This window comes from Terrapene carolina, unplaced genomic scaffold (genome assembly GCF_002925995.2).
Source record: "Terrapene carolina triunguis isolate 2854851 unplaced genomic scaffold, T_m_triunguis-2.0 Scaffold111, whole genome shotgun sequence".
Taxonomy (NCBI): domain Eukaryota; kingdom Metazoa; phylum Chordata; order Testudines; family Emydidae; genus Terrapene; species Terrapene triunguis.
The window spans coordinates 481,984-507,900 of NW_020664462.1; the positions used below are offsets into that span (position 1 = coordinate 481,984).

At 39.9% G+C, this 25,917-nt stretch overlaps 1 protein-coding gene across 1 annotated transcript in view; it reads left to right on the plus strand.

Annotated features, from left to right (window-relative positions):
• LOC112102497 (titin homolog) overlaps positions 1–25,917 on the plus strand; it is a 176,209-nt gene that overhangs the window by 87,773 nt on the left and 62,519 nt on the right. The window contains exons 3-4 of the mRNA XM_029911616.1: positions 459–718; positions 11,058–11,123. Coding sequence (XP_029767476.1) covers positions 478–718; positions 11,058–11,123 — 307 coding nt within the window. The 5' untranslated portion in view covers positions 459–477. The remainder of the gene's footprint in view (positions 1–458; positions 719–11,057; positions 11,124–25,917) is intronic.

The following is a 25,917-nucleotide window of genomic DNA, read 5'->3' on the forward strand; positions in this document are numbered from 1 at the left end:
GCATGCTGCAGAACCTCTGTGTGGAAGAGATGAAAAGCAACGCTGAGGTTTAAGGTATACACCAGAGATTATGTAAAACATAATCTCCATAGGGGAGGCTAGGTGGAGTCCTGCCCAGGAACTAGATTGCCTTGTGTCAGTTGGTTTTCTGCTGCTGAGGATACTGAATTAACTCTCGGCTCTGGAGGAGACACAAGAGAACAAAATGTAAGGCTAATTCTTAGTTGCTAGCCATCTAGTAGTTTTTGTTTTATGATCTGATTGCAAACACTACATGAAGTTCAATGTGGATCATACAGTACAACCACTTGATTCAGGAGAACTGTGTTGTCTTTAATTTTGTTTTCTGGGCATCTGGGAATTTCAACACCGTGAAGGCAGGTAAACACAGCTGCCAGCATCAATCTCCTAGTAGTAGTAGATCTCTTACTAAAAATATGATCTTTCTCATTCTTCAGGTTACAGAGGTGCTAAAGCATGGCTGACTTTGATCACAATCTCAGTCTTGCGGATGCTCTGACAGAACCACCAGCAGAAATTGAGGAAGAAGTGAAACGAGACTTCATTGCCACCCTGGAAGCAGAGAAATTTGATGATGTGGTTGGAGAAACAGTGGGTAAAACAGACTATATCCCCCTACTGGATGATGATGATGATGCAAAGGCTGGGAGCCAGGAACCAAAAAGCAAACCTCACACAGACGGTGGTCAGGTAGAAAGTAAGTGTCTATAAGCATCAGACCAAATGGTTGCACCTTACATAAATATTACAATAAGCAGACAGTGGGTTTCATGGTGTTAGGCCTCTTAAAACTTTTTGTACAGCATTTTAAACTAAGCAACATCTAATGATTACACTTTGGGACTGGGAGTGAAGTGGTCTGGATTCTAATCCTGACTCTGCCTCTGTCTTGGTGTTTGATCTTGGAAAAAATCACTTATCCTCTGCCTTAATTTTCCAGCCTGTAAAATGGGGATACTTAACATTCCTAACTCCCAGGAACTGGTATCATGGAGTTTAATGTTTGTAAAGTGCTTTGGCCTCCTCAGATGGAAGGTGCTAGACGAGTATTAAATGTTACTACATACGCTAAATATTTTCACCCCAAAGCTCATAAATGTATAAAGGGGGGGGAATATTATCCTTACTTTCTGTATGGAGAAACTGAGTCACAGAGGTTAAATCACTTAGCAGTGCTGCCCATAATGTCAGTGGTTAAATGAGGAATAGAATCCATGTTGTCTGACAGTCTTGTGCTCTAACCACTAGACTGTACTGCCTTTCTAGCACTTCAAATTGTGCTTTGCATACCTTTGGGTGGGGGGAGGAGAAGTTTAGTCTCTTGCTGCAGGAGCACTCTTCACTGTCTGTGTTTACAAACAGGTTTGGCATCATTCACTACTGCTTTTGAAAATTTGCCAGCCCAAATGAATAGCAGACATAATCTGGTGATTATGGGGGGAAAAATATCTGCTTTTTCCAGATGGGTGGATGAATAGACTTTTTTCTGACTGAGTTAGAGGAAGGGACTGGGATTCAGGAGCCTTGAATTCTGCTCCTTTACTTGGCCACTGACTCAGCACATACTTTTGGGCTAGTTCAGGGGTAGGCAACCTATGGCACGTGTGCTGAAGGCGTCATGCAAGCTGATTTTCAGTGGCACTCTCACTGCTCGGGTCCTGGCCACTGGTCCGGGGGGCTCTGCATTTTAATTTAATTTTAAATGAAGCTTCTTAAACTTTTTAAAAACCTTATTTACTATACATACAACAATAGTTTAGTTATAGACTTATAGAAAGAGACCTTCTAAAAACCTTAAAATGTATTACTGGCACACGAAACCTTAAATTAGAGTGAATAAATGAAGACTTGGCACACTGCTTCTGAAAGGTTGCCGACCCCTGGGCTAGTTCCTTAACTTCCCTGTGCCTGTTTCTGCAATTCTAAAATGGTGCTAAAACTCATCTATGTGAAGCACTTTGTCAACCTCTCATGAAATGTGGTATGTAAATAAAAGCAAAGTATTCTCTGCCTCTAAGAGGTAACCTGCTCATCCTTGTGGAAGAAGGGAGATTTACACTAATCTTGGTACTTATGTAGGTGGGTAAAGGGGGTGTATATAAAAGGACTAAAATAGTCATCAGTCAGAACGAGGGACGGTCCTAAAGACCCCGTCTGGTGTGGCTTTGGACTGCACATAGGAATTTGATCCACATCATACATTTTATTTTACTTTATCTGAAAGTGTGAGGTACTTTACAATACAGAACTAAAAAATGTGCCTGCTCTGAAAAGCTTAGTCTAATATTAGATATGATGTGGTGAGTGGGGATAAATGGGGAGGGTGAAGAGTCGGATGAGGAAGGATGAAGGCTGTGGCAAAACATCATGTGATTACTCAGATTAGTCATGTGCTCCTCTTGGTTTAATTAACAGATTTTTGTAAGATATTGACTTGTCCATTGTGGAAAAAATTGGGGGTGGGAAATAACTTTTTCACATTTAGCTTCAAAGATTTAGTTTTGAAGAGGTTTTTCTGATGGAATCTCGTGAAGAATTGGATGTTCAAATTCCCTTGGAGTAACTGGCAATGGAAATCATTGTAGAGACCCTATTTTGATGATGTTTTGATCTCTCCAAAGTAATTGGAGAGCCTGATTACCGTGGGTGCATAAACTAAAGCTTTTTTAGCTTTTTGTCTCTTTGTACATGCTTGGCTGTTGAGGTTTGTCAACCTCTGCAATCTCAACTGGTGTCAGTTTACTACAAGCCATTCTTGGCTCTTGATCCCATTATGTGCTACTTTCAGATGGTTCATTTTTTTTTTTTTTCTTGAAGAGGTGATGGGAGATCAATTTGCTTGTGAAAAGGACCGTGCTTTCTCATCAAACCCACGTGTTATGACTGTTCAACAAATCTCGATTTAAAAAAATGCTTTTGACAATATATAAGGTAGGGTTGAATATGTGCTACCTGCCACTGAGTAAATCCTGTAGAATAAATCAGACGTAAACACTGCATGGCACTATGAAATGGCCTAGCTTGTAGAGAAGCATAAGGCTCTGTTTTAATGTTTGATTATAATATGAAGCTTTTGAGCACAGAAATTGCTACATAATATTTAGCAAGAGTTTCACATTCAAAGCTCCAGAATAGGACTCCAAAACTGCTTTATTCTTTCATGAGGGAGGAAACTAACTTTCATGGATCAGACTTTTTCAGCTCTGACTTGTTAATTTATTCATGTTAAAATGCTGGGATGTGTTTCGACAGCAGGATCTTTGCTGCTGAGATTGATTTTCCTCAGTCAGAAACGAGCTTAGTCATATTTTCCGTCAGGATCCAGCTATTTCATCTCTGCTAAAGTTGTGTTTTTATTTATTTATTTATTTATTTTTAATCCATGAGCCAGATTAGATGAGCTTAACAAACAGTCAGATGGGCCCCAGCATGGACTTGTGTAAACCATATGAATACTGAGGGGTGGGTAAGGGAAGAGAAGGGGTAATGAGAATAGAAGTATAGTCAGATGGGAATTTGTCTCAAAGTGAGACTAAACGTTAGTTTTAAAAAACCCTCAAGTGGTGCTTTCCCCATTGGGATATCAATTCCTAGGAAGTTTTAGACTATACCTAGCAAGTGGCTGGATATAATTTGGCAAATTCCAGGTAATCCTCTTACTAGGTTGTGGTCTTTACATAATGCTGGAGGATTGCTTTGGGTGTGTACAAAGCCTTCTGTATGTTTTGCAGCTAGGGTGACCAGATAGCAAGTGTGAAAAATCAGGACGGGGTTGGGGGGGTAATAGGCCTCTATATAAGAAAAAGCCCCAAATATCGGGACTGTCCCTGTAAAATCGGGACATCTGGTCACCCTATTTGCAGCTGGCTGCTGTCTACCTGTTTAGTCTCAATCTTTTGGCCCCAAATTCAGGCTTCTGGAGGAACTCTCAAACCTTCAGGGCTTTCAGTGGTGATGTAGCCCTGAAGGCTGTAGCAGTGAAAATGACATTGAATTGAAGTCTAGATAGCCTGCGATGATCGTTTTTTAAGCCCTGCATTGTTCTGATTCATCTAAAGTGAGGGATATATTATCCTGTTTGGAAAATATTTAAATCCTATTTTTTCAAATGATAGGCTTTGGGTGTCAGCTGAGAAGTAAATGTCAGGCTTTAATACCCGACTGCAGACAGGTATGCTGTCAGTTACTTGCTTCCAAGTACACCACGCTGCTTCAAAACTTGATACTATTGCTACTTTCAGAAGTGGGGGAAGAAAGCTATGCTCTGTTTCACTCCTTTGAGTGGGTATACATTGCAAAAATCATTTCCCTTCCTCCATCCCAGTCGCAAGCTTGTCTATCATCCTCGATTCAAGCCCTCAAATGGCCACCAGAGGGCATTGAGAGTACTAGACTATGGTAGAGTGGACACAAAGTGCTGCATATCAGAGCAGACGTCCCCTCCCCCATAAGGAAACAAAGCGCACATCTGGGGCCTGCAAGCTTGAGATCAAACCACAAAATTTCCCTTTCCTTTCCTTCTATCTTTCTCCACAGTAGCAATAGGTGCCTTCATTGCAGAAGGCTGCAGGCTTCCTGTAAGTTTTTACTATGCTTTTGCAAAGAAAAATCAACCCCCTGACATTTCTGAGTTTAAGGACAGCAAATGTTCCTTAAGTGCATCCTAAAAGCTGCATATTTAATTGATCTGGGAATTTCCTTAGTCTCAAAATGGGAATCACAAAAAAATCAGTCAGTCAATGGATGTAGACATCCGGATTGTATCAATACTGCTAATATTCTCCTTAGATACGTAATTAATTTTTTTCTAGAGGGCTGGTAAAACCTGTAGCATTTGTAAGAATTGTTACATTTCATTATTGCAGACAATGAAGTATCCCACAGGATTGAAATGAAAAGCTTTTTATCTGTTTCAGTATTCCAGGCAGCAATTCTTATGTTGCTGTCAGGAACTTGGCAATCAAATTAAATACAGTTGAAAGTACTGCAGGTGATACCTTGATTCTTTAAATGTTCCTATCCTGCCTTTTTCCTTTGTACTTTCCATAGTCTATATTTCGGTTAATAAAGAAGCATCCAAAACTTTGGCTAAAGGGGGTGTATTGGCAACTTGACAGGAGGTTGAGGGCAGCACTTAATTTGCATGAAGGATGGCAGATTTAGCTGCCCCTCTATGTAAGCAAAGCTGCAGAAACTGCAGATGTAGCATGCAGTGCTCAGTCTTGATCCAGGCATAAGGCCTGCTGCTGGTGAGCTCTGTGCTGCATATTAAAGGTGAAGATTGTTGCAGACTATTCTGTAGAACTCCACAGATCCGATGTTAGATCCACAGCTAAAAAATGTGCTTTTTCTTAGGAGAGAGAAGAAAAAGTGCCTTCAATATTGTCTTAGAAATCTAGACATGATACTCCAGTTTCTCTAGCATGTTATAAAATGAAGGTAGAGGGCTTATTTCCGACTTGGAGAAGTTAATATAAACGTTGCTACAGTGCACCAAGCAAAACAAGGAAGTTCTAGCACAATTGTTATATTGGCTAGCGTCACACAGTTGTTTTAAAGATCACTAGTAGAGCACAATGTGGGAGACCCTAAATAGTCTTTTATATTTAATCCTGTTGTGATTGTTTCCTTAGTAGTTAGAGAGACATGGTGAGTGAGGTCATACTTTTACTGGACCAACTTCTGATATTACCCACCTGATGTGGTCAGAGCAGCTATCCAAGAGTCATAGAATCATAGGACTGGAAGTGACCCTTGAGAGGTCATCTAGTTCAGTCTCCTGCACTCATGGCAGGACTAAGTATTATCTAGAAACTGCCTTAGCAGCAACATTTTAAATGAATTTGAGGGGGCAAGGTTGTAGCAGTTAAGACCTGAGATGAGAGTTTTCATGGTATTGACAATGAAGGTTAAAGCCAATCATTGGGGATACTAATTCTCTGAGGTTTAGGATCCAATTAAATGTATTACAGAAAATGCATTTTTAAAAAATATACTTTTTGTGGTTCAGCTTTTGATAAACCATAGCAATTCAGTGGAGTCTAAGTGGGAGTACTCTGTTATTAAAACTTGACTTCATCCATTTTGCTGTGAAAATTCACAGGTACAAGGCATATGATCATGTATAATCTAAATGTTTGGCACTTTTATTGCTATTGTCATATGACCAAGGGCAAAAATTCACATGCATATTTGCATGTGCCTGATGCTATCAACACTGCACCTATACTCGTTTTTTATTAAAGTCATGTGATAGTTAGCGATTTTCTTTAAGCCCTTGATCCTGGAGGCATGTGATTAAGTGAGTGTCTTGGTTTTCATTTAAAATAAAAAAAAAAAAGTTAGTCCTCCTGGTTGCAGATAAAAACTTGAAAACAGGACCCAAATGTATCCAAAAGACTCACCAGAAGGCAAATAAAAAGCCTCAAATTCATAATTTTCTTAAATCTCATGATCTTTTACACCAATTTAATAATTTTGGGGGGGCCCAATTCATGTTTTTTGTTTTGTTTTTTAATTGAGGATGTCTGTACTGGAGATGCACAAGTAAAGGTAGCCTATTTAGTTTTAAGTCAGCTGTTCTGCCGTGGATTCCAGCTAAGTGACTGTGCACAAGTCTGTTTATGTACATGTATGGGTTGTATTATTCTCATTTGTGCTTTTGTGTCATGGTTTCTATTCATCGTCTGGCATATCCAACCAATCTGCACATCTAAGAGTAATAAAATATATTAATGGGCCTCTCTTCAATAGGCTTATCTGAAAGTGTCTTTCTTTCCACCCTCTTGCCTTCTCACCCAAGTAAACTGCTTGTGTGATGGTGAATTAAAATGTGTTCAAAACAGTGTGGCTGTGCTTACATATGTACCACGCCAAGCCATTAATGTGGAGATCGTTTAATATGTTGGCCCTGTCCATTTTGCTTGAGATTATTTGTTGTAGTGAATGCTTTCTTAAATTTGTTTACATAAAGGCAATCCTTTGATCCACTGGCCAGATGCAAGTAGTATCTTGTGATTCTGACAAAGATTATGGAGTTTGGATGTATTGATGTGTTTGATTCTTAAATAGTTCAGATTATGATGGTAGTGGGGTTGGGCCTAAAAAAGATTATTGGGAATTTGTATACCGCACTTTGTATAGCTGAAATAGAAGTACATATTCAGCTCCAAGGCCTTTTTACCAAAACACACCTGGTAATAACAGTACATTTGTACCCCCATGACTAAGGACCCTTGTATTTCATATAACTCACCTAGAGAGTCCATTTCAAAGAGGTTTCAGAGTAGCAGCCGTGTTAGTCTGTATCCGCAAAAAGAACAGGAGTACTTGTGGCACCTTAGAGACTAACAAATTTATTAGAGCATAAGCTTTCGTGGGCTACAACCCACTTCTTCGGATGCATATAGAGTGAAACATATATAGAGGAGAGCTAGAGCATTTCAAAGAGCTAGAGCTTTACAGGAAGTCAGTCTTGCTACTTTTAATTTTCAAGAGAGTGCAGCAAGGCAAGGGTAGGGTATGCTTGATTTTGGGAGGCTCAAATGAGCAAAACTCTTCTTGAATCTGTTCTTGTTTAGATGCTATCTGCCCAGCAAATAATGCTTTACTACACAGTAAAAGCTTTTATGTAGTAATCTTTTGATGATCCCCTCCCAGCTCTGGCCAGATTTGGCTAGCTGTTTGATTCATAGATATCTCTTCACTTGCATCTGGGCTCCACATGCAGAGGTTTCTTCCCCATCTGAATTAACTGGATACAGAATCTTTGTGTAAAGCTGTTTTTAAAGGGATACGCCTAACATGAAATCTAGTCCTCTTAAAATGTTAGTTAAAAGCTTTTTTGTGTACTACAGCTGTTCCTTAGACCCTCTGCCGCCACTTGTAGTTTTACAATTTCATTTTTCTATTTTTAGAACACTGCAATAGCAAAAAGTGTAGAAAACTGACACCACTTCAGCGGTGATCTCCGTGATGATCAGTGATGCTTACTGTTCTGAACACTAGAGGAGTGAAACGATCATGGCTTTCTAGTCCCACTCACTTAACTGGCCTACTATTTTCTGAATTGCTGACACAAGGTTAGGGATTGAGGAGGAAGATTTTGCCTAAAATTTGAGTGGGTGAAAAGGAGGGACTCTGCTTGGGTAACTTGAAGCTGTTGCAAAGGAATGTAGGGATATGCCCTATTTTGATCATGTTGAGTGCTGCATGCTATGCAACCTATTGCCACTTAACATGGACATCACTTAAAGATAGCTATGTTAGCGACACTAATTTGTCAGCAAGCGCAGATGAGTCAGAATGATCACTGAGGTACAGTGCAGCTGTTTGAGTCCCTACCCTTTGCAGGATTAGATAGAAAGTCTGACTCTAGTTTTTAACCCTTAATTTACAAAGCACTCATTAATGAATGGTGTCTTCACTTTTTCTCCCTGGAAAGTCGTGGTCTTCATTTAAAATAAAAATGTTATTCTTCCTGGTTGCAGATAAAAATTGGTGCCCCAGTGCATAACGTAAAGCTAACAACCAGAGAGGCTGAGGTTCTGTTACAAGCGGCATGTTCTTTACCATTAACTAGAAGAAAATAATTCTTGCTGCTCTGTATGATTCCTGCAGTTGCTTGTCTCTACTATGCTTTTTACAACTGAAAACTGGGGGATGAGTTCCTAGAAGTTGAGCAGCAGCTTTTGGAAGGAAAGATGAGGTATTCCAATATTTCCTTTATTGCACAGGGCTTGTTGCCAGGAGGATACAGTATTGTCATTTTACTAAATGGCCTTATAATGTCTGAAGATGTCCAATAATGCTGGCAACCTTGCTCAGAACATTAATTCCAACGGACTCCAACTGTTAAAGATCACTGTGTATTTTGGAGAATGACCGGTTTTTATATTAAATTGTAGCCGTTCTTCACTCTTTCTGGAGCAGTATGCAGAAGTGGATATAGTTACTGACACTAAGCAGTTCTGTGTTGGTGGGATTATGGGATCAATATTGAATTGTATAAACATATTTGGATGGCTAGAGAACTCCTTGGGTAATAGAGCAATATATGCATTTTCTAGTCATTAGAGTACAAAGGGTACTAATGCTTTTATAATGCTTCTCAGCCATAGATCTCAGATTCTTTTTCAAAGATGGCTAAGCCTCACTTTTCCCATGTTACAGTTGGAGAAACTGAGCCACATGGGAGTTTGTGACTTTCTCAAAGTCACTTAGAGAGTGAGTGGCCAATTTGGGTTAAACCCAGATCTCCTGATTCCCAGTCCTCTGACCTAGCCACTGGATCTCGCAGTACTCAACTGCCTTTTGAGTGTAGGCAGGGTATAAATCCTAGTACACCTCTACCCCGATATAACGCTGTCCTCGGGAGCCAAAAAATCTTACTGCGTTATAGGTGAAACCGCGTTATATCGAACTTGCTTTGATCCACCGGAGTGCGCAGCCCCACCCCCCCCGGAGCGCTGCTTTACCGTGTTCTATCCGAATTCCTATTATATCGGGTTGCGGTATATCGGGGTAGAGGTGTACTCCCAAGGAAATTCTTTTAAGCAATCTTGGAGCAGGAAAGACTCTGATCTTGAAACCGTGAATATCATTAAACAAGTTGAAGGCTGAACACATTTCATTATACTGCCTTTAAGCTCCCCTACTTACAGGACTGATTTTATTTTTACTGAAAACAGCTTTTTGTTGTTCACTTTAGTAATTAAAGTAGTTTTGTTTTGTTAAATACTGATGAAGGATGACATTTTAGGAGATGAGAGTTGGGTTTTAGCAATGTGCCTCCTGTTGACTTTTGTGGGAGTTATCCAGCTAAGTACTCATGTAATAGACAAATATAAATAAACTTGCATATATATCTTGAATGCATATGCTTTGTAATGTGTCTCAATTGAAATTTTCTTAGGTAAATATCCTGAGCCATATTTATTGATTTCAGCTTTGACTAACTGCAACAAGAATGTCAGTTTCCATCATTATTCTAGGATTAGTCCATAACTGTAAGATGTTAGTTTCATGTCAGATGGGGAGACAAAAGAATGTCTCTCCCTAGTCTTGTCTTTGTCACACAGGGTAACAGTTCTGAACCCACCCTAAACCTCCCAACTCTTTCTTTTAATGAAGCTGAGTTGGACATGGTTAAGGAATGGAGCCACTTAGATTCTGTCCCAAAAGCATTTTGGAAGCTCCACAAATTATAAGGCTAAGATAATAGTGGTTTGTCCAAAAGGGTAGAGGTAACAATTTCAAGTACTGGGACTCCTATACCAGTCTCCTCAGGGCTCAAATATTCCTTGGAAATTGGAAAAATGGATGTCGCCCTCAAAAGGGCACTCAAGATAAGCAAAAGCTCTTATTATCTCCGTTATATGTTACATTTATATTGAGACCTCTTGTATATTGGTCTCTCACTCCTGAACTTGCTTCAGAAAGTCAGATGCAAGCGTCTCTTCCTGGAACAGATTATGCTCAGGGTTTTTGTGTGATACAGCCTTCGATGTAATGACAGTATCCATATGCAACATAGCAATGAGTAGTACGGCAAGGAAGGCCTATCTTGGTTAGATGGATAAAATTTCAAAGGCACGCTTTATTGAATATCCTTTAAGGGAAATCTGCTGTAGTCTTGCCTTTTGGAAGCCCCTTTAGTCAAAGGTTCGTCCCCTAGATGATTTGGATAATTGCAATTGTGGTGTGAGTTGTTGCAGAAGCCCCTGGTTATAATTCTGTGGGTCACTTTCATGGGACTAAGCAACAGACTGTGTGCCTGGAATACGCCACTCTCTTAGGAAGTATTGATGCTACTGGTAAGTGGTTAATTGGGCTCTTCTGACTCAATGAGTTGTGTGGCTTGTTCCCCCTACCCTGATACAAGGGAGGTGGGAGTGGCAGTCAGAGAGAAGATCTAGGGTGTGGATTGAGCAGTACTGAGGAAAAAAACATCTTGGGGGAAAGTTTTGAGATGAACTTTATATAGGTTAGGAGTGACGCCTGCCCACAGGTTGATATATTCTGTGTGGTTATTGCAGGTATTTCAGCTGTTGGACCAGCAGTGTTAGAGAATGGTGACCATGGAATAGAAGATGACAGTACAGGTAAGAGAGTAATGTCTGAGTTAAACACAATGCTTTAGAAGACTTACTTATTTCCTCTGGTTTAGTCAGAACCTACTAGATGATCTTTGTTCTGGCAAAGTGTTCTTTTCTATGAGATTTTCAGTATTTATTTGGTACTTTCCGAAGAGCTGCTCGCTGCCCAGTGAACCTTGATTTTTTTTTTTAAAGCATTTAAACTAAGCTAAAACTACCTTCTATACCAGAATTGCTCATATTTAAGAAAGCCCCTTTTAGAAGGCTTCATGTACTGTAGCCACAGTTAACCTAAGGAAGATGTATTTGAGATACTGATGTATTAAAATGACTTTCCAATGAAGCCCTAACATTACCTGGACTAAGTCTACCCTATTTTGAGTATGAACTTCCCCTGTTGTTCTCCCCAGTTTCAAAGTGCAGTATGATCACCAGCTGCGAGGAGAAGTTCACTGTGGTCTGGTTGTTCATCTTCTCTTCTCAGTTTTCCCCCCGACTCTCTTAGCATGCTGCCAAAGTGAGAGTCTATCAAAATTGAAGTTTTGAAGTCCTCCTAAATCCATCTCTTAACAGCAATACATAATAGCTTGGTATTTCAAGAAACATGCCATGACTAAATGGGCGAATCTCTACACAAATATCCTATGACGGGTTCTGAATGAGTGATTAAACTTCATGCCTGTCTGGGACATGCATTAATTGTCCTATTTTTGATCATTGCATTTAGCTTGTTGATGTAGCTCGGATGTCACTATCACCACAAATATTAAGGTAGAAAATATCCTGCTGTAACAAGTATTCCAATAATAGGTAACTTTTTTCTTTTGTAGTGAAGGGGGGGAAATGGTTGATCAGCCAAAGCTCTTACGTTGTAGTAATCTTTGCTCTACCAAGTATACGGTTGTTCGGAGGTGGTTGTCATTCTTGGCATTGACCAGAGGTACTTGCTGGTCTCCTGAGTCACTAGCTCCAAACAGAGGCTAAAAATGCTATTTCGGCAGTGATCCCAGCCTATGGCTGGAGAGGCTGCACTAGAGACCCAAATTGGATCCTCTTGTAGTAGCATGTTACACTTACTCTGGTCTTCAGGTCCAGGCTCAAGAAAAACAAGCTTCCTGAGGCTATGAAGGGGTAGAAAACTCTCTTGTTGTGGTCAGTACTTGTGCGTTTAGAGAATTATTTAATTTTTAATGCATATGTGGTTAAATTGGATGCATTTATTGGGAAGATGAAGATTTACAAATATGGCACTAGTCTGTGTGCTTAACCTGCTTTTGTAAATGCTTGTCAAAATAAAGCTGTAGATTTTTACAGGAAAGTATAAAATTAAGGTGACCCCTGAGCCTCTCTCAAACTACTTCAGTTGCTCTTTTCAGTATTATATATATGCTGGAAGAAGTGGAATCCAAACGTATCCCATAATGAAATTGTAAGTATGTGTAGCTGACTGCACTGGTGCACCGGGGTCCTCTTTTGAATGAATGATTCTGGAGGTTAGTAATAACCTTCCTTAAAGGCTAGTCTCCAGTAAACCATAAATTAATTTTAACCTCTCAGATGCTAAATACTAACAACACAAGCAAAGACCTTTGTAGATGACTGCAGCTTGTTTATTATCAATAGGTTCTGTCTTGACGTCTAAGTTTGTGAGGTTTGGAGTTCAGAAATTTTTCTTGTTAGAGGTTGTCTAAAGGCAACTTCAGAGTGATAGGAATAGCAACATGGAAGCTTAAGTAGTCACTTAAGCATCAACTAACTTAGGGTTTTCAGACTAATGGGAAATGTGTATAATACAACTGTAGTCTTTTCAAAATGTCTCACGACATTGACCTCCTACAGTTAGTTAAATAATAGAGGGAGAATGATATTAAGAGGCACAGACAAGGGAGAGACTTTTTCAAATGAGATTTGAAGTGAGATGAACAGTTGATGAGCTGGGAAAATCCAGAAAGACTGTTCCAGAGAGCAGGAGCTGCAGAGAAGGTTCCATAACTTCAGAATTGTGGCAACAAATAGGTGATACAGAAGTAGAGAAACACAGTGTACAAGACAGAGTAGAACGAGATCATGGGGAACTTTGCAAAACAGAGCCACATTGAAACTGGATCCTGAAATAATCATTGGAGATGGTTGGAGAATGGGGATAATGTAATCGTCACTTGGGTACGTAAATGCATCTCATTTTTTCACTCCCTAGATAGTTATGCTTTTTTTCTTCTGCAGTGGAATGTATTTGCAGTTTGATTCAACGGGACGTTGACTTGATGTAGTTTTCATTACATATAACATTCTCTGCAGTTATCTGGAGTGTACAGTGGTTAGGATTAGTTAGGTCTGAAAAAAGGCCTTTTTTTCCTTTTCCCAGATTAGCACTCACTTGACTAGATTAAGGGCATATCTACATGGGGACACTAGGAAAGTTGAGGTGAATCAACTAAAGGTGTGACGTGAATGTGCATAACTCAAAATGCCTTAACTCTCTGTGGGTGCTCTCGCTCACGGGTTAAGTGGCCTTAGGGTATGTCTTCCCTACGATCAGGCCGTGCGATTGCAGCACATGTAAGCATACTTCAGCTAGCTCGCTAGAAATAGCAGAGAAGCTGCTATGGCACGAGCTAGCTGCTCAAGTATGTACCCAGTGTCCTGGGTGGGCTTATGCTTGGGCATCTAGCCCATGCTGCCATGGCTTCAGCTTCTCTGATATTTTTAGTGAACTAACTCCATCAAAACTAGTCTTACACAAGCTGCATTCACACCTCCTAATTGCAGTGTAGATATACCTCCTCGAAGGATTAAATTACAGTGAACTAAGGCCAATTTACTCTTGAATGAGAGAGTATCCATATGGGGGTCAACACACTTTAATTTATGCACATTCAGTTCATGGCTTTAGTTGATTTGGCCTTCCTGAGTGTCCCCATGTAGAGAAGCCCCAAAAATCTGGATACCCCAGCACAAAAGGGAATTTTACAGTGTGATGCCAAACCTCACAAGGCTGGTTTTTGTTGCTGTTTTTCCCAGTTTGGAATATCCAGATTATAGTAGAGTTGTGGGGTATCCTTGGCGGAAACATTGAGTGCAGGTGAAAGATTTGTGTAGTTAATTTTAGTACATTTACTTTCTAGTTAAGGGCTCAATCCTGCAAGTGCTGAGCATTTTCAACACTTGCTGATTTAAGTAGGAGCTAAGGGTACTCAGCACCTCGCATACTGATGTTTAGTACCTGGCAGTATTGGATCTTGCATCTCTAGTGGTTTTCCTCTCCTTAAAACCAATTCACAGAAATATATCTTGCTGGGTACAGTTTTTAACGCAAATCCTCCTTTTCAGAGACATCCTGAACTGCCATTCTCTCAACGGCACTTTGCCACTAATCTAGATTTAACACAGCTAATTTCTGCATGTAGCACAATTGTCTGCTCTTGCATGAAGTGAGACTTTTTCAGACTTTTGTACAAATGAAGTTTCCTGTTTCTGAATTAGTCTCTGGAAAGGTCTGCTATCAGCACTAAATGAAATATTGCTTGATGTGCAGTTTGCTGCATTAATGTTCATGTTTACTAATGATTTACGCTTTTTTGCCCTTTCCCCCTCCCTTTCCCTTCTCCTATTTCTTTCCCTCCTTTTCTATTTTCTCCTCCTAGAAGCCTAGACTGTCTTCTAACACTGGGGCTGCTACTGACACAAGACCAGTGTACTTTTCTACCTGCCATTACAGTTCTAAAACCTTCGGCATTTTACAGAGCTCTTGCTTTACATCCCTGGAGTTTACGTGTAGAAGAAACGTGTAGCTCTACCGTCCCACTTCTGCTGTCAGCTGATCAGCCCTCCTCCTCCTCCTCCTCCTCCCTCTCTCTGCAGTGCTTGTTGAAACCTTCCTTTCTTTGTGTAAGCACAAACGTGCATGACAGATTTTTTTTAACTGCACAATTTTAGCAATTTGTCAAGGCTACTTTTTAACTTACTTTTACAATTCCATTTTTATTTAATCCATCTTTTTAAAAAAATTAAAAATTCACTGGGGTTTTAATTCTTAACGAAGGGTTTGACAGTAAATCCAAGCTGTGCTTTCATAGGGGATGGGTCCACCATGACTGCAGCTCTCCTCTTTCACCATCACTGAACACATCCTTAGAGTAATCCTGAGCTCCACCTGCCTTTGTCCTTGCTGCTTAGAAACCTTTGTGAATAAGGATTTAAATTTAATGATGCCATTTTCTTTGCTAAGAAGAGGTGGCTCTTTATAGGATCTACTATAGAGACTTTAAATATAATTATTCCCAAATTTGCATCTACTGAGACCTAAGGAGCTTTGTCTTTTCTTTAAAAAAAAAAAAACAAAAAAACAAAAAACTCTTTTGTTATCAAACTGGCACCCAATAATTATTTCTTAACCCCCCCCCCCCAAAAAGCAATTGTTTTCGTGTTTCGCACCCTGAGTCTCAGTAAAGCCAATCGCATTGATACTGGACTGACTACTTCAAACTTGGAAGCAAGAGAAGAGTTCCATTTTAATTACAGCTTTTATGTGTGTTGATTACTTTTGTGGGAAAGGCATGGGGCTCAGATGCAAATTATTTTTACCTGCCCTCAAAAAGTATAAAGAATGAATCTGACTAAAGGAGCAATAAAAATGGAACAGATGTCAAGAACTACATTTAACTTGTCAAATTTCTAACAAAATAATTATCTGACAAGGCTCCAACCATACTGAAAGAAACAGTGCCTCTTTGAACTCCCGCAGATCTGTCTCTATGTTCAGCATGTCATTTGCAATTCCTGCTGCTATTCCAGCATAGATATAATTCAAGTCTTTCATGTGAAAAGTTTTGCTACTACAGGAGAATTGTCATTGAGGTGTAGATTTTTCCTTAATAGTAGACACTTTATTATAAATATTGCCCTCTCATGCAGTCCTTGTATTCACATGCTTTATCTGCTGCTAACAAATATATGTATAGACCAAATATAAAAATAGTGTACCAAAGGCATACACTTCTAGAGCACATTAACTGCTATAACACCTAGATGGATTTTGATGCAGTACTGAGACTGAATTTTTCTAGACTAGGGAATGCTTTTTGAATGGACTCTGCTATAAAATAAAACTTAGTCTTGGCCCTAGTTTTAGGCAATAGTCATGAGGACATCTCACACATTTAATATTTTCAGTTTGAGACATCAGTCCACTAGAGGCTCTGTCACTAAGTTCAGGAAAGCAGTTTCACACTCAGTTTGCTCATGGAAAAATTAATAGCCTAACACGTAGCACTTTACAAACGGAATTCCTTTCAAAATGCAGCCAGCTCTGGGGTTGAACACAGTTGTTTTAGCCAAGCACAGTACAATGTGTAACAATTCTGGACATGTGAAACAGTATCAGGAGTCTAAGGCAGAATATGATTATCCAAATCTGCACGAGGCCACTACAGTGGAGCCAATACTCTGACATGGGTAAAAAGCATCACAGAACCTTTAATGATCAGGTGGCTTGCACCTGAGTACTTCTAGCACCGCAGTACTACTATAACCATACTGGGGCACTGGTACATTGAGTCAATGGAAGAGTATTACCTAGGGTTGCCAGTTTTGGTTGGAGGTATTCTTGGAGTTTTATTACATGACAGTCTTTAATTAAAGATTTAATCTTTAATTCCTGGGGACTCTAGGACAATCCTGGAGGGATGGCAACCCTAGCATTACCTGTTGAATTGCCAGCACTGCTAATTGCAGTACTCTGAGTTTTTCCTTGAAGGTCTCTAAGGAAAGTACTGACCCATCTTGGTTTAGCTTGAGAACTCTCTCAATCCCCACTGAAGCTGGTATGTGTCCAGAATTGTTACTTTGTATTACACACATGTCTCCTTTATACCTTCCCCCCCCCACCCCCCGTACCTGCATTTTAGCAGGGGGTTAGACAAGATGACCCTTGTGGTCCCTTCTAACCCTATGGTTCTATGATTCTATGTCTTCAGCCTGTTTAATGACATATATCAGAATTTGAAAAGCTTTTCATTCTCCAATTAATGTGAACTTACTGCCTTTACTTATTGAAAGCCTCATTAGTTTGAAGCTGACAATTTCACAATGTGAATTTACTGAGAGCTCTGAACAGTAACATTTACAGTGTTAGCATTACTATAGGAAATTTACATCTGTTTATTTCCTGATAAGACACTGTGGCCTATGAAAATTTTTTAAAATGCGGGAGTGAAAAATGTTGGCATTCCTATCTGGTCTCTGTTCTTATGCATTGCCGAGCTACCACATGATTTGCAAAGACTGGTGATCTCTTTAGAGGCCAGGCCTGGAATTACCAGGTCATGACTGAAGTGGATTAATAAAACTCTTTTGGTCCCCTGTACTAGAATAAGAGTGGCACTTGGGATTCAAGGTACATTGGCAATAGGGCCATACCAAGATCCCATTCTAGCTTTATGCATTTTTATGTAGCAAACTATCTTTAGTGGTGGTTTGTCACGTGGTGTTATATGGCCATTGGGAAATGTTCTTGTAATAGCCACAATGTTTCTGCTTGGTTGGCTGAAAAAACAATGATGCTATGATAATCTTTCTCCAGCCTCGATGTATCATTCTCTTAAAAGGATGCTATTCTCTTAAAAGGATGCTATGGGGCTCACTACCAGGGATTTGTGGACTTCTGGACAAAGGCCAGTGACTGAGTAAAGAGGGGGCATCCCAGGGAAACATTTTTAGTGGAACCTGTCATTATCAAGCCTAGAGGAATTTTTGCTTAGTGACACAAGTCGTCATTCTTCCCCTCCACAGGAGGTGGGCAATGCTATCTGTGTCCCAAGCTCTAGGAATCTGCAACTGAAAATTCAACTCCCCAAGTGGTTTTATTATGCTGGATATGCATCTCTTTAATAAATTGCTTGGGTGGAAATATTTAACATTGTGGCAGTTAGTCTGGTAAAGTTGCCTTACAGGAAAACTCTGGCAAAGAAGTTCAGAAAACTAGCAGTTCCATTTTTAGCAAAATCAGCCTTAACATCTGTCACCACTACCCAGCCGTAACAGTGCGTCAGACAGAACAAAGCAAAAGTTGATAATGAAAACTGGGGCACCCCTGTGAATCTAGTCACTATCAACTACTGAGTTGCATAATTCATCACACTTTATCACAGGACCAAAACTTATTTAATTATTTTTTTCCATTTTTCTGTATTTTCTTTTAATCGTGTTTTTTGTTTGAGATATGTATTGCAAATTTCCAAAAACTTATTTTGAGTTTATTTCTCTGTTGAAATGTCCATTAGAAAATTTCCATCTAACAGACAGATCAAGGTTGTCATGCATGTCTGATGCTGTGACTCTTTCTGGAGTGAAATGTAACACACATTTCTCAGGGGGTGGGGAAGGGAGAATCGATTTTTCCTTATGGTTTCCAGTTATGCCTTTTTGTATGTCATAAGAAAGAAAAATGTACATTGCCTCTTGTTAAAGATTTAGTGCAGTAACTGTGTATGCCAAAGTACTCTTCTGAAATTTTCAGGAAGCTATCAGGCTTGTGTGTTGCTTTATTTAAACTGCACATGCACTCCAGGCTTTATTGCCCAGTTGCAGGAGATAATGTAGAACCTTTTTCAGAATATTTTATAACTTAATTTATGCCTCTAAAATTGTATATTATGTTTGATTCCAATAGTTTGTATATTGTGATGCTGTATATCACTTTGCTGAATAAAGCACCCTAATAAACACCTTGCACTAATGGCTCAATAACTGCACCTTGGTGGGAATCTTCTTGGTGTTTTATTTGAGACAAACTTTTGTTTAAAGTCAATATATAAAGTCATCCAGACTGACCTTGATTCTTATTCCTAAGTATTGCTTAGGGTTTGTTATAAAATTACAATACATTCTAGTTGTGTGTCTGTAAATGCCAAAGGACAGGTTCCTGCAAGAGGAAAATGGTCTGACGGTTGGGATAACATGCTGTCTAGATAACTACTGGAAGACACTCCTCTCCTCGTCAGAGAACCATTTTAAGTGTAGTTTGTTCAGTAAAAGGAGCCTTAATAACCTGGGTGAACTACATGATTCAGGTACTTCTTAAAAATTAATACAAAGAATAAAGTCAAGTGTCTTCCACAACACACACGGATCAAACTTTCAAATCCTGAGAGCTGCACTAGGTGCCCAGTTCCATGTTGGGGCACTCAAATTAGTATTAAGACACCCTCAAATTTTGTATTGGATAAGAATGCTTAAAGTAGGGCATGAGAAGATTTTTCTCCCCTGAGAAATTCAAAGATGCGATATTAAAGACGCTTGTTTCCTACTTCAAAAAAACAAACAAAAAAACCCTCCCCTCCCCCCCCTGCATCTTGTGCTTATTTGGCCCCTATGTTCTCAATAGTGGTGAGTTTTCAGAACTGTCCAGACTTCACACTCAGAGTTGACTCTGGGCCATTAAAAGTAGGCTTACATCATGGCATATTTTCCAGAGAAGAATTATTTGAGTCTTAATTCTCATGGAGTGAAGTCAGAGCAAGCAAGAAGGAATCTGGCTAAATAAGCATGTTGTATTATTCTGGGAATTGTTATGCCTGTTTGAAACTGCTTTCTGTGCTTTTGGAGGACTTTAAGGGTACGTCTATACTTACCTCCGGGTTCGGTGGTAAGCAATCGAGCTTCTGGGATCGATTTATCGCGTCTTGTCTAGACACGATAAATCGATCCCGGAAGTGCTCACCGTCGATGCCGGTACTTCTGCTCCGTGAGAGGAGTACGCGGAGTCGATGGGGGAGTCTGCCTGCCGCATGTGGACCCGCGGTAAGTACCTTGTAGTTCGAACTAAGGTACTTCGACTTCAGCTACGTTATTCACGTAGCTGAAGTTGCGTATCTTAGTTCGAACTGGGGGGTTAGTGTGGACCAGCCCTGAGAATCATCCAGAATGGGATGAAAGTTGAAAGAGAAAGAGGTAAGGAAATAAGGAAGGGTGGGGACTGATAATTTGGACTGGAGACAGGAGAGAATTTAGGTACATCAGGCAACTGAAGAGCACTAGAAACTCAGAAAGTTTCAGGGTAATTTGGTCTAGGATTAGGTTTTTAAAAATTTACATCTGTAATTGCTGCTTAAACTCTTCTTCCTGTCTTCCACATTTACTGGTATGCTATGAATAGGATAATGTAATTCTTTTTCATTGCCAAGCGAGTCCTGTGAAGGGGCTAACTGGTTATGTTGGCACTTTCATACTGCATGGATGACTCTTAAGAAGCTAGATGTAAAGCTGCCCACCTCACTTAAACAAAAGAGAGTGCATTATACCAATACAGCCATTATGGTATACTCTGTTAAAACCAGCTGTGTGCACATAAACTGATTTGTGTTAATCAAGTGAATTACCATGTCAGTATAAATTGTCTAGTGACTTCAGACAACATTGCAATGAGAGAGATCCTTTCCTGGTCATCTGCTGCAAGATATTAAGATTTTTTAGAAGCTAGTGTTTTCAGGAACTTTTCATCTATTGAAGAGTCCCTCAAAAAGAAGCTTTCATTGCCTTATGTACTGTTTGCTGAAATCCAGTGAAACTTACACATGAATAAAATACGAATTTTAAAGAGACTCTCACATTTAGAGTAAAAATACAGTATAAGTAAAGCACTCATCCAAAAGCAATTGACTTTGGCACCTATTTTTTGAATGATCATTCTTATTAAGGTATTTGTATTTTGAATACAAATGTTCTCTTAAAATCCCAGTTTCAACTTGATCCTGCAGTGACCATATAAGACTTAGTTTGATATTGGTTTGTTATAATGGAAATAACTGCTATGAAGCCCTAATGCCGACTCTGCAGGATTGAGTAGGGGAGGAATATGCTTGTTTTAAGTACAAAACTTGATGATCTTTAGAAAATTGCAGGAGGAACTACCATAATGGATGCTAAAATTCATATTAGTTCCTTGTGGTCACAGATCCACAGATTTTTAAAGCTGAAAGGGACCAGATAGTCTGACCCGTGTAACACAGGCCAGAGAACCTCACCCAATAATTTTTGCATCAAGCCAATAAGTTCTATTTGAGCTGTAGCATAGCTTTAAGAAAAATATTTAGTCTTGATTTCAAGAGTTCAAGTGATGGAGAATCCATCATATCTTTAGGTAAGTTGTTCCAATGGTTAATTACCCTCGTTGTTAGAAAATTGAGTCTTATTTCTAATCTGAATGTGTCCATGTCCAGCTTCCAACCATTAGATCTCATTTCCTGAAGCATTAATGAGCCCTCTACAATTAGAATTTTTTCCCCCCACCTGGGTACTTGTAGACCATGATCAAATCACCTCTTTACCTTCTCTTGGATAAACTAAAGTAGCATTTCAAGGCTGACATCTCAATTCACTAGTGAAAATTTAACATCTATAAATGAATCTGTTCTTTGTGCCATCACAGTAGAAATTAGACTGAAGAATCTTAATTCTGAAAGAAATTTCGATGCCTTGGAGTCAGGATACTTGGGTTCTACTCCTAGCTGTGCCACCTGACAAGTGTGACTTTGGGCAAGTCATTTCACCTCTGCCTCCATTTCTTCCTCTGCAAAATTCCTTCCTCTGCAAGTTGTACTTTACTTACCTTCTGTATTTTAGAAAATTAGCGTATGCAACCATTCCTGAAATTACCGAATGTACAATTTGCTTAGCTGTTAAATGTCCAGAACATTAATATTTTAATAAAATCGCCTTCTAAGCAAAAGTTCTTATAAATTAATTTAATATTTTTACATGTAACTTGAATGTAATTTTTAAGAAAAGTGCTGGATTGACAGCCATGGAGACCAAAGTGCCCCATTATACACCTCTACCCCGATATAACGCTGTCCTCGGGAGCCAAAAAATCTTACTGCGTTATAGGTGAAACCACGATATATCGAACTTGCTTTGATCCGCTGGAGCGCGCAGCCCCACCCCCCCAGAGCGCTGCTTTACCGCATTATATCCGAATTCGCGTTCTATCGGGTCTCGTTATATCGGGGTGGAGGTGTACCACAGAAAAGTACAGCATGTCCAGCCTTGGTATGTGTCATCCCTCCCCCTTCCCCACTGGGACCAGTGCCTTTCCAATATGCCTCTTTACCTGAAAGTATCCTGTCTCGGAATGAGAGGGGAGTGTAATCTCCATGCCTTTTACAGCTTTGAGCTTTTTAATGAGCTGGCCTAGCAGGGAGCCAAGTAGTGCTGTTTGAGAAATGCTGCTGTTCCCGTGGTATCAGTGCCCTTGGGGATGTGATTAGAAAACAATCCCAGCTGCTGAAGCAAGGAATGGCAGTAAGGTTCTGTGAACAAATTCCTAGTTTTGAGTCTGGTGCCTAGGTAGTAATACCTGATACAAGTCCAATTTAAAAAAGCTTATTTGGATCAGTGAAATCAGAGCTATAACTTTCCCAAGTTCTGACATACTGTCCCTAAACTAACTCCCCCTCCACAACGCCCAGTGACCTATGGTAAGTAACACATGCTCTGAAGCCTTGTTTTTAAAAAATGACAGACTTCCCCTTCCTACTCTAGATACCTTCATATACAATTGCAGTTGACCCTCCCACCAGTAACTTTCTCATGTCAGTGTTCTTGGTTTTTAAATAAGGGAGGCTCATTTATAAAGGGTTGAATGCTTCTAAAGTAATGTATAGACTGTCAAGTTATGAAATTAAGCAGATATTTGAGATCTGGTTTTTAAAGCAAAATAAGACTTATGTGAGAACTTAAAGAATCTTAACATGGTAATAAGTGGCTTGGATAAGTCTGAGTGTTATCTTTGTCTCTTCATTATCTCTTTCTAGTAATGTGTGTGCAGCTTTGAGCAGTCTGTTGTATGGAAATGATATGAACAAATAGGCATGTTCCTTTAGGGTCTCTGATACAAATACCATTGAAGGCAAATCTTACAGATGCAAGAAAAATGTGTGCATAGATATATCATAAATATTACATGTCCCCTTTTAAGAGTTCCTTGCGGTAACCTAGATAGTGCTTGTATCAGAACTATTATGTCACAGTGGTAAAGAATCAGAGCCTTTCTTTTAACATTAAAGGAGTAACTTTATTAGAATATTGCAAACAATATCCTCTAAAGCTGCTCTGTTTGCTTCAGTATAGAGCTCCATGGTACAGATGTAAAGAAACAGCAGTTAATATCCTTGTAATATGTTTGCACCACTTCTGTCCTGAACAAGGACAGAGGGTATAATTGTTTTCTTGCATATTTTTCCCTGCCTGTCTGGCTCTGGCATCTCCACACTAGTACCTTTTTTCAATAGTGCTTTCATTTTTGTTTCACAAGCCTAAACATTCTAAATCTCTCTCAAATATTCTACCAGTCAGGGAATAAAGTAGCACTTGTGGAAATGGATACATTTGTGTTGGAGTCTTTTTCATTAGTCTGGAAAATCAGAACCCCTCAAAAGCTGAGACTCATGTTACTGAGTAAAGGGAACGAGAGGTCACCTATTCTACTTTATTTTGCAAGTGAACACAATGCAAGGATGATCAATTATCATATGTCTTAAATTGTAAGATCCGTGCCTTGGGGAAGCTTGTCTTATGTTTGTAAAATAACATACCTACATAGGATGTTAAATACTTATGTGATGTGGGACTATTATTTGGCTTTCCGGTTTAATGGCACTACCCTTCTACAAGGTAAAGAGAACTCTCTGCCTTTCTAGCATGGTGTCAAGTCGGTCAACAGATATCAAAACTAAATGGCCTGGATTCTGTTGCCTATGTGTTACCATGGCACTTGCCAGTGGGGGTATATTGCTTTCTTCAAATATATATGAGATATTGGGCATAGATTAAACAAATTATCTAAACTCTTGCAAGAAGGGAGAAGTTGGAACTAAAAAGGATGTAGAGTTTTTAGAAAAACAGCACTCTTTTGTAGTGAATGCTACTCTTATCTCCTAAATGCTACTCTTGTCTCCTTGACTCATGAAGGACAGTAAGTATTGGAACTCGTACAGCTACGGGGAATGTATTGAAAGCGACTGTGATGACTACAAGTAAAAGGAGGAACTCTTTTGTTTCAATAAAAAAACGGTTGTCATGGCCATGCCTTTTTAAATGGTACCTTCCTAGCAACCATGCTGCTTTGACTTTTTGCTGCTTTAAGGGTTGATTCAAACATGCAATGCATCCTGATTTGAATTGCTCAACAGAAAATGGAAAGTTTATTATGAATTTAGTACATATGTCAGGAAGATAACAAAAAGTTCTCTTTTCTGGCAAGAGTTGGAAAAAAGGGATGGTGATCCAAGGGAAAGTGTACTGTGATGGTGGGCTCTATTCACTGCTAGTGGAGCCACTTCTTGACCGCTCTGGGGATTAGCACCTTCCAGGTGCTGCACTTGCCTCTGGTGGTCTCTTCGTCACTCTCTCCTCTTCTCTCTGTGGCCCCTCTCTCGTTCCAGGGACTGCAGCCTTCTGTTCGTCACTTGGCCCTCTGGCCAGATCACTACGTGATTTCCCTTTCCAGGGGGTTAAGTAAAAGTCTCTTGTCAGCAGCCTCAGGCAGTCTTCCCATTCATTGCTCCAGGTGCCATTCCCTCAGTGGCTGGTAGAGGAACCCAGGCCCGCCTTCTACTCCGGTTCCAGCTCAGGGACCCTCTTGTCAGGAGCCAAGGTCTATTCCTTCCTGAACCTTGCTCCCTCTTCCTTACCCTTTGGCTCTGCCCACTCCTCTGGTTTTGCCAATCTGAACTCCCTCCTCCCAGGGAATAACCATAGGCTACCTGCCTTTGTAATCCCAACCAAACCTCCCTTCTTCTAGGGAGTGACTGCAGACTTCTTCCCTGTAGCCCCCCTGTTGCCAGCTTCCTGGATTTATAAACCTGGCCCAGCTCCTCCCCCAGCTGGACTCCATCAGCCAATTAGGCTTTAGTGCTCCGTGGCTTTCCTCCAGGTGCTGCCTATAGGTTAATTGGTCTAATTTACCCCTTCAGGCCTTGTGTGGGGTGGACACCCCATCACATGTACATACCAGTGGTTTTAAGTTTCTTAATCATCAACTGACAGCAGGATGAGTTGACATACCTGTTACAATACTTGGAATTTTCTGAGCAAGTGGATGTTGCTCAAAATATTCAAGATTCTAGGTTTCCAAAGCTCCCATGAATTTAGCTTAAAATTTCTGCGTTTAAAATGGAACTGATGTGACAAAGCCGTGATTAGAAGTAAGTCCTTATATTCTTCTATATTTCCTAACGAGAAATAGGAGCCCCTTTCCTGTTGGTCAGGTTTGCAAAATTGAGAGTTTACTAACTTGGACACTAGATCTACTTGTTTACCATTGCCAAAAGGTTAATGGTGACCAAATAGTCAACACAATTCATATCAATAACAAGGGGGAAGGAATGCAAGCCAAAATAGGGAAAGAACAGGTTAAAGAATATTTAGCTATGGTAGATGTATTTGAGCTGGTGGGACCTGATGAATTTCATCCTAGGGTACTTGGGGAACTAGCTGAAGCCATCTTGGACCTGTTAGCACTTATCTTTGAGAACTCATGGAGGATGAGTGAGATTCCAGAAGACTGGAGAAGAGCAAACATTGTTCCCCTTTTTAAAGATAGGTACTAACAGGGCCTAGGGCATTATAGACCAGTCAGCCCAACTTCAATACACGGAAAGATGCTGCAACAAATTATTAAACGATCAGTTTGTTAGCACTTGGAGGGTAACAGGGATAAAAGCAGTCCTCAGGAGCTATCCTGGGAGAGACCTTTTTCCTGACATCTTTATTCCCCGGCTGAAGGTGTTTGGCCAGCGCTGAC